This window comes from Chaetura pelagica, unplaced genomic scaffold (genome assembly GCF_000747805.2).
Source record: "Chaetura pelagica isolate M959 unplaced genomic scaffold, ChaPel_1.0 scaffold135, whole genome shotgun sequence".
NCBI lineage: Eukaryota > Metazoa > Chordata > Aves > Apodiformes > Apodidae > Chaetura > Chaetura pelagica.
Window position 1 is genome coordinate 720702 of NW_009953649.1, and position 9496 is coordinate 730197.

At 37.1% G+C, this 9496-nt stretch overlaps 1 protein-coding gene across 1 annotated transcript in view; it reads right to left on the reverse strand.

Moving 5' to 3' along the window:
* Positions 1-3915: 3915 nt before the first annotated feature.
* The window catches only part of VIP (vasoactive intestinal peptide), a 25840-nt gene continuing 20259 nt past the window's right edge, over positions 3916-9496 (reverse strand). The window contains exons 4-8 of the mRNA XM_009999999.1: positions 7968-8176; positions 7480-7584; positions 6097-6216; positions 5357-5465; positions 3916-4195 (exon numbers count right to left, since the gene is read on the reverse strand). Of these exons, the coding sequence (XP_009998301.1) occupies positions 4187-4195; positions 5357-5465; positions 6097-6216; positions 7480-7584; positions 7968-8176 (552 nt within the window). The 3' untranslated portion in view covers positions 3916-4186. The remainder of the gene's footprint in view (positions 4196-5356; positions 5466-6096; positions 6217-7479; positions 7585-7967; positions 8177-9496) is intronic.

Here is a 9496-nt window from a genome sequence, read left to right on the forward strand (position 1 = left end):
CCCCTCCTTACTAAGTGAACTGCATGTGTCTGCGTATAAAACAGAAGTAAAGCCTCCCTTGTTTGCTTACTTCAGAACCAGAAAATGCATAAAATTGTTATTTGGACTTTTAAAAAGTTTGAAAAAAAGACTGGTGTCTAATTACCTACCTCCATATCTAAACCAGCTTGTCAACCTGGCAAGCAATTTGTCTCTGACTGTTCCAAAGCAGAATGGAGAAAAGCTGAAAATATTGTAGTTGCCTGAGCCAGCACAAGCCCCAGGAGGCCACATACTCTGTTTGATGTATCTGAGGAAAGGTCAGCCTTCTGTACCAGTCACAAACCAAATGGGAAATCTCCAGTGGGAAGTCAGGGACTGTTTATAAGCAGGACAGGTTGCTCCTGCAAATCTGGTTGTGCCAGTACTCTCCAGTACTCATCTCCATAACCAAGGCTGACAATTATTAGACTGCTGCATCATCCATTAAAGGTCTGCTGTCAATGTTCCTCTCCAAAACATAGATATACATTCATATACTGCCTTTTCAAACTCAAGGTGAGATATTAACAAAGATTGGGAAAGCATGTGGTTAGTGGAGGAGAGGGAGAGTGGAAGGCATAGGTCACATAACAAGAGGCAGAGAACAGTTTTTTCCATGTACCTATCTTTAATGCCTTGCAAGCAAATAAATTGTTCACGTATACATGCATAATTGGAAAAATTTCTTCAAGAGGATTGTCAGGCACTGGAACAGGCTGTCCAGGGAAGTGGTTGAGTCACCATCCTTGGACATCCTTGGACATGTAGATGTGGCTCTTAGAGACATGGTTTAGTGGTGGACTTGGCAGTGCTGGATTAACGGTTGCACTGGATGATCTTAAAGGTCTTTTCTGACTTGATGATTCTATGAACTCTTCCCAAAATGTCTTTATTTGGAGAGGATTTAATTTTCCTATACATTAAGCTATACCTAGGCTTTGAATCCAAGTTGCCTATTTTCATATTTTTAAACAGAAATTTTGTCTCAAGACTTTCAGGCAGAACAAATACTCATAGCCCCTCAAATCCATTTAAAATACCAGAGGAGACGTTTGGGTTGTATTAATTTTTAATGTGCTTTTACTGGCTGTAATTTTAAAATATTTTGTTATTTTTTGGAATTCTCATGGTTTTATACATAATCCTGAGGGTTGCTCTTGAGTGGGTGATGATTGTACAGATGCACACATGGCTTTAAATCCTCTCTGTGGATTCTGGACCCAAAAATATCCCCTTCCAGTGCTGGTAAAGTTGCACTTCAAGGGGATTCTCTCCCTTTCTTTAAGAACTCCATGGGATAGATCTAAAAAGAAATCCCCATTAGTACAACAAAAAATAATGAGTTCTATCCTCTATGATTGCAGTTATTCCTATCCTGTGTTAGAAGTGAAATTCTGGAGAAACATGGTGAGATGTTTCTTTAACATATACCCCAACAACTCTTCATAGTTTTATTCCTTCCTCCTGAGCGGTTGCACTCTCTTCACCACTGATGCTCTTCTAAATCTCCTGGCTATTTTTCTTTTTCCTAGCAATTCTCTAGATACCCTCCTTGAAGACACCCCTTTCATCCTCCTAATTAACATGACACTTTCATTCCACTGTTACGACATTCTGCAGATGCGTTCTAAGATTGGTAGCATGGGTCAATATTCATTGACAGACTGAAAATTTGTTTCATGCTATGAAACGGTACAATCTTCTCTTCAATATTACTATTTAACCTTACCACAGCCACTCGCCTGTGGAAATTGGGTGAATGTTGTTACATCTTACACAATTAACTAGATTCTGTGGATGAATTGGACCTTATATGTCCTATAGAATGTCAAAAGCAGCTATGATAAGTTAAAAGCCATCCTTTGACAAAAATATCAAGTCAGGTTTATTATCCTGGAGGTTAGCATCTCTCCTTTCAGTGCTAGGCTTTGCAAAAACGTACATAAAATTTGGCATGCCTTTTAGACTGTTTCTATTTGCTAACCCTCTGAGGAAGCGATCAAAGTATTATTTTATTTATTACAATGACAGTGTTAATTTTGTAATTTATTTTACATGCTCGTGTATGCATCCATCCATCCATCTATATATATATATGCGTAAGATTTCCTAATGAAATTTGATCAGGTGCCTTATTACTAAGCTGGAAATAAATTGAAGAAAGCAAATTTAGGAAAAAAAATATAGAATTGTGGAGTCAAAAGTCTGATTACTCCAATTTTTGTTACTTTAAATTTCATGATGAACATTATGCATATTTAAACAATAAGTTGTGAGTACGAAGATTTTATGCAGCTTTGCCTCTAGTTAATTTCTTTCACTTTAAAGACTCCTTATCACTGAAAATTCAAACTACACTGACGAAAATTTCTGATTAGATACTCCAGCATTAGTTTATTTGTATCTTTCAAGTATTCCCAAAGCTACTTTTGCACTCGAATTTTGCTAAAAGTATATGAATTAAGAGTGGACCTCCATTAGAAGACCATTTTTTAAGAGACTCCAGAATTATATCTAACTTCTGTGAACCATTAATTGGCTTAGGCTAAAATACATTTTATCAAGACTAGGTAGAAATAGCAGTAATATTCTGATCTGTGCAAGCTGTTTTTCTTCTGATATGCAGTTGCCAATATTGAAAAAAACGGCAAATCAGAAGTCTACATATTTATGAGAACTGGTCTCCATGAATCTCAAATTTTATCATGTTTAAAACCTCTTTCTAAATGAGAACAGTAAACTTGTAAGTGAAACTTGTAAATCAGTTTTAAAACTGCCTATGTGTGCATATGTATGATACATAAATATACTTGAAATTCCAAAATGAACTTGTAAGTAGGTCTGATAAGTTTTTCTACTCCAAATTTCATCTCCTTCTAGAAGATGAGAGTCATAGGAGTGTTACAGCTTCGATCATGCACGAATATGCATTTCACATGTTGTGCTTGCAGTACCACACACTGCTTAGTGCAATGGGGCTTACAACAATCAGTTCTTACAACACTAAGTAATTCTTTAGAAAGTGATACAATTGGTTGAATTTACAACTTTAATAAACTAAAACCAGATTCTGATTCACAGCAATGGTAAATCAGCTGCAAATTTCCAGTTCCAGACTAAGCTCCAATGATACAAAGCTAAAGAAATAGGAACTGGAGGCTTACTTGCTTGTCTTTTTAATATAACACAGTACACCTAAGTTAAAAAAATAGTGCCTTTCTCTATTTACTATAGTAGAGACAACACTTACCGGGACCTCTACTGTTGCAGGTACCTGTAGCACTGATTCAAACCAATAGTAGTTTGCCATGATAATAAAATGATTTATTGTCTGCATATTCTGTAAATTACATTAATTCTGAAAAAATAGTAAAGTATCTTCAGATCTATTTTATATATAAGGAATAGTTTAATCATCAAATCTACAGACAATCAAATGTAAAATACCAGGTGACTTTAGGCATCAAACGAATGAAGGGATAACATTCCTCTTTGCGTGCTTTGTCAGTTCCAAAGTATCCAAACCACGATGGAAAACAAAGGATACATTTCTGGTCTTAATATGATTTATATATTGTGAAATATTAAGATGTGAACAAGAGGGAAAGATGCTTTCAGAGGTCAAACAATATTTAATGCTTTTCCTTTTTGTCTAGTTGCTTGGTAGGCTGGTAGAAAAGCACTTCCTTTTGCTTGGCAATAACCTTCAGAGATGTTTATAATGCAGTTTCACATGCTCTGCACATTATTTTCCTCATATTTTTACACTTGTTTATGAAGCTATCTCAAAATGTTACCTTATTATCATACAGGCCTTTCTGAAACTGTACCACACCTAAAATAAGCCAATTGATTAGTAATGATGGGTTCTATTCAGCTGCATATTCATTTTCAAATGAATTTATTGAAGTAAAGGATTTACAGCATATGGACTCACAGACTTGTCATGAGTTAAACTGGCATCCATATGTACAGCTTTCAGTAGAGAACTCTAGAGTAATATTTACAATGTAAATATCAACTTTTATTACATAAGAAACAAATATATCACAACTTTCACTTCACAACATATTTGTTCTGGTTTGATGACTAAAGTCATCTCTTTGAAATACTATGTGGAACTCAAAAATAACTTGTTCTTCTCATAGGCTCTACCAGGTGTCCTTCAGAGGTCCTGAAAAGCAAAAGAGAACTACATTTTAAAAGCTATTTCCATAAGCAGCTGCACCATGAGGTGCATAAAAGAAGACAGCAGATAAGAAATAACTTTTGATATAAAAGAATTGCTGCACTTGGGGCTGACAAGCATGACATGGAGCTATTTGCAGGAGCTTGGTGGGCACTGCAGCCAGCAGACAAGATTGTCACATGAGGAAGAAACATTCCTATCACTTGGAAATGGTTTTGTTCCTTGATGCATAAGCCATTTATGTTTAATTTTAAAGGAACTGGCCCATTTGTGGAAAGGAGAAGAATATTTTCTTTCAGCCTTTGAAGGCAATAGCAGTTTGGAGAAATCTCTTTTCTCTCCCTCAACACCCACCCTCCCAAATTGTTATTTCAAGAGTAGTCTTTTTCTTTCCTTGTACTTCAGACCCAGTTGAATGCCAAAAGCCATCCTCTCATCAGTTTCATAATCACATTTGAGAATACCAAGCCCGATTCACATCGATGTTACCCTTTAAATTTTATGCCCCTCCAAATGGTGTGATGTAGAAAGGTTTACCTTTTAGTAAACCAAATAAACAAATTTCTGAATTATTTTAGAAAAATAGTAATAGCTAAATGGAAAACAGTAACTGCAATATTTGCGTGTCAGATGATTCCCCCTGCAGCACACCTTAGGTGTGAGTCAAGGGCTTGCTTAATGCTTAGGGTTCATGCTGCTGATATTCCCAGTTCTAGGAATAGCTCCCTTTCAATGAAATAGCTGTTAAACGAAATCTGCTGGTTTTTGTTTTTATTTTAAATTAAAAGAAAAATCTTTGAGGTTGTCCTTTGGAGAAATAATAAACTTCATAATTAAAAATCAGTCAATTCTGGGTTTATGCTGCAGTGCACACAAGTTGAAAAACTCAAGCGAGCTAAGTGCATTATTACGAGTGCCATTTAATTAGGAATTTACAATAACAGCAATCATGGGATAACTTGATTATTGTTATTAATATTATTATTATACTCAGACACAATCCCTATAGAAACACGCATAATTTCATGGAATTTCTTTCCCTTATGATTCTGCTATCCTGATAGGCCACACTTCTAGAATGCTTAATCTCATTTTAGGGGTCAAGTCAACTAACACACTGCAAGAGGAAAGAAAATCTGTGCATACCAGTGGGAGGTGGCTCAGCAGCTCATCTACAGAATCATAGTTTTCTGAAAAGGAAGGTTCAAGGAGTTCTGCTTCATCTCGAAGTTTAGCAGGGTTTAGCTCTTCCTGGCTGTTGTGAATCAGAAACAAGATTTATTTGCCTCAGAAGAAAAAGCAAATAAGCAAGTAAAACCTTCTTCTAACTGTATCCATTGCACTTTTTGTCACATCAGTGTTAAAAAACACATGGAACGGTATGTTTAACAGGTGAAGATACATGATATTTTAAAAGCAGCTGTCCAAATGAGTGAATATACAAATGGAATGTAAGGTATACAAAAACAAAACCTGGCACTTCTCACCTATACTGTTTAGGTCTTTCCAGAACTTCTAAATTTTCATTTTGTGTGCTTACTTAAAGGCAATTTTTCAGCAAACAGTGTGTTTTCTTTATGAAATTGTACTTCATGTTTCATAGCTCTGTGGATTTTCTTTAAGAGGCTTTTTTAATAAATAAAATTGTTTTAAGAATCTGTGAGAAGCTTTTTAAATTGCCAGATGCTGTCTCTTCTTTATTCTTTTATTCTAATCTGATTGTACTGTCTGTTCCAGTCTGGAAGAAAATATTGTCTGTATTTGAAAATCATGTTATAAACTACGCTATAAACTAATTAATGTTCACTGCCTTTTGTTTGTCCTGTCTTTTCTGTCTTAGTACTATACAGGTATGGAAAACATACATATTTGTTTTCTTGTAGTACCTTCTTTTTCCAGTTAAAACTGAGTTTAAGTATTTCTTCACAGCCATTTGCTTTCGAAAGCGGCTGTAGTTGTCAGTGAAGACAGCATCAGAGTGGCGTTTTACAGGACTGTCCTGGGAGCTGGCAACATAATCAAAACATAAATAATTAATATATGATATCACTTTAAAAAGAAGATACCATTAAATGAGTGACACAAAGTTTACAATAAAATAAAATTTTCATTTCAGCTTTTGTTTGCAGCTATGAATTGCCTTCTGTTGAAAGAAGCCATCACTTATCCTGCTTACTATGTATTTTAATAATAAGGATCAAATTCTAAGGATTGGTATTCAGCCTTTTTGAGCACACCTTCCACTGATTTTTCTTCTCCTGCTCAACTCGCCATGGCCCATGCAGTTAGGATCCATACTCAATTACTTCTAGCGTGCCAAATCCAGGAATTCTGCAGGATCAAATGGCTGACTGTGGATTTCATGCCTCCCTTCTGTCTGTTCTCATAGCCCAGGTTACTCTTTTTAATAAACTGCCTTTATTGTGATTTCTGTCATCTGCATAAATATATTATAGTACAATGCCTAGATGCAGAGCAGTTTATGTCACACAGTAAGCTCTTAAGTGGCTGTCTCACCATTCATACTGAACTCAGTGAGGACAGAGACTGCCTCTGAGGAAAGTAAGAGTGTAGCATCATGTACACAGCTACAAATGCTTGTTTTAAGGAGGCATCAGGAGACAAAACACACCTTGTGAAATCCAAATTAGGAGACTTATTTTTCATACACAATCATGGCTAGTCTCAGTGTGTTCTGCTTTCAGCGATCTATGTTAGTTTATAGTGTAAAAGAACTGGCACTCTGTGTTCTGGAACAAAGGCAGCATTGACATAAATGCAGGACCTAATTTTCACTCAGCTTTTGAGCATTCATAGGAACTGTCATATGAGGTCAGATCAAAGTATTCTACTATTCTGTTACTAAGAGTGCCCAGGAGCTGCTGCTTAAGGATCTGAAAACAAGGACAGTATACAGTGATCTGTCCCAGAATCTCGTGACCATGAGTTTATGAACATCTTTGTCTGGAAGTTGCACCCAGAACTCTTGTCTATCCATTTGCCTCATTCTTTTTTGAGTATCTATATAATGCAAAACTCTTGTCTGTTGCTCTGTGCCTCACAGCTGTATAAGGAGTAAATATTAACATGTTAATTTAGTAACAAATACCACTAAGGTGTTATCAGGATTTTCACCTCTCCCATTACTTTATCAGCTTCTCTTTCATTATGTCTAAATCACAAAAATCAGAACTTAGGTATAGAAGGGTAAGAAATTGCCAATGAAGCCAGCTAGGAAAAAACTCTACCTAATGTAAGTATCACCTCACCTAACTCGTTTTCTAATAAGCGAATGCAGATATCTCTTCACAGCAAGTTTAGCCAAAAGATGGCTGTAGACACTGGTGAAAACTCCATCAGCTTGCCTTGCATTTCTGAAATGGACAATAAATAAACTCTACAATACAACCTGCGTTCATGTAATTTTGATAACGTTCATTTTTTAAACATACTGCTTTCCTTATGTTATGTATTGTACATATTCAATTAAGATTATTTTATAAAGCAACTTCCAGATTTCCACAATATGCTTTTTAGTCCTTCCTGAGAAGTCAGTAAGTTCATGACACCAGAATGGCAATGCAATCAACATTTCTGTACATGTTCCTACTGCTACTGGTATTAACCAGAGGCGATTCGGGTTTTTCCTCTAATTGATGCTTCCTTCCCCATTTCTCAGTTTGAAAACGTGACTGATCTTTTGGCATAATTCAAGTAGTGTATCATCAGCTGTACTTATGAAAATAAAGAAACTCACCTATCAATAATTCTGGACAGATCAAAATAGAATTTCTCATTTTCAGGTAGTGTGTTCTGCAAAATGTCTGATTCAGACTTTAATGACCCGTGGGCATGGTCAGGTTCACCGGCTCCATCAAATGGCATTCTGTTTCCCAATCTGTTGGAGAAGGAAACCGTAAGTATAGCTACCCGAGGACACACAACATTCAGCTTACATTCTGGTTTCTGTGAAACCATGAAGATTTTCCTAAGAACTGTATTTTATATAAATGATGGATGGAATGACCAGCCTGCACCCACACAAAGTGCAAACAGGTCCTGTGAAGTACTTACCTTCCAATTAAGACTTAAAATGTGCATTGAAATGTAGTATGAAACAGTTCTTAGACCTTCTCTAAAGAAAATAAGTACACCCGTAAGAATTTCAAACTAAATATGAAGAGCAGTCCTGTATCTCTACATTACTTCATTCTCTCAAGTTTAAATTAACCTGCTGGTTGCAAGTTAGAAAAGGTTCACATTTGATCTCCTAAAATGTATCACAGCAATTGCTCTGTATAAAGTGATTTACAATTACTTCAATTTTTCATGAACTGCTGTTTCTTATGATGTATCTTATTTTATCAAGGCCAATCTGGCCACTTAGCACTAGTTTAGCATCAGACATTTCTTCTAGCTGCTCTTACATTCTGTGGCAGACAACAGGCTCCCATCACTATAGTAAATCATGCAATGATGTGCAAAAATTACATACTAAAACTAGGATAGGCTGTTGCCTTTGTAATTTTCCAGTAATGACAGCTATTAGTACTACTTATATATCTGAGGCATGTAAGACCTCAGTCTTGTAAAAAAGTCATGTAAAATAAACCAACTCAAGTCACACCTTTTGAAAATGAGCCACTATCTTGTTTTGCTACACCATTTTCCTTTGGTTTTCGTACACTTTATGTTCCTCTAACCTAGATGTGAAACGTACCTTCCTGCCATCTGATTTAATGTATTAATTGTATCACCAATTCAAAGCATGCAGCCGTGCAGAAACTTCACATCACTCCATGCAGGCAACTTCCCTTCACTGGTGGTGTAGGAATTTTTAATATGTTTGATTCGTTATCTAGGATTTTTTAATATTTTCGATTTTGCCTGTCCATGTCTCTGCTTTTAAAAAAATGTATCTACCCAGCCAAGCTTCAGAGATAAAGAAGCTTTCCCATAAGAAGAGCTGAGAAGGCTGGGACTGCGCTGACGGCCACGAGCCGTGCCGGAGCACACTTCTGCACACACCATCTACTCAAGCAGCGGGGATGCCCGGGGCAGCGCTGCTTCTGGTGCCCGGGAGGGTGCGAACATCTCCGAGGGCGCCTTTTAAAGGGCATGTTCTGCGGGCACCGGCCGGGCTGAGCCCCGCACGCTTGACCGCAACCTCAGCACGGAGCTGAGCCCCCAGCAGCTCCCGAGAGAGGCCCCCGGAAGGGAGCGGCGCAGACTGATGCTTCTCAGACCCCCCACCCTCCCGCGGAAGGCGCGGGCGCGGAGCGGGAC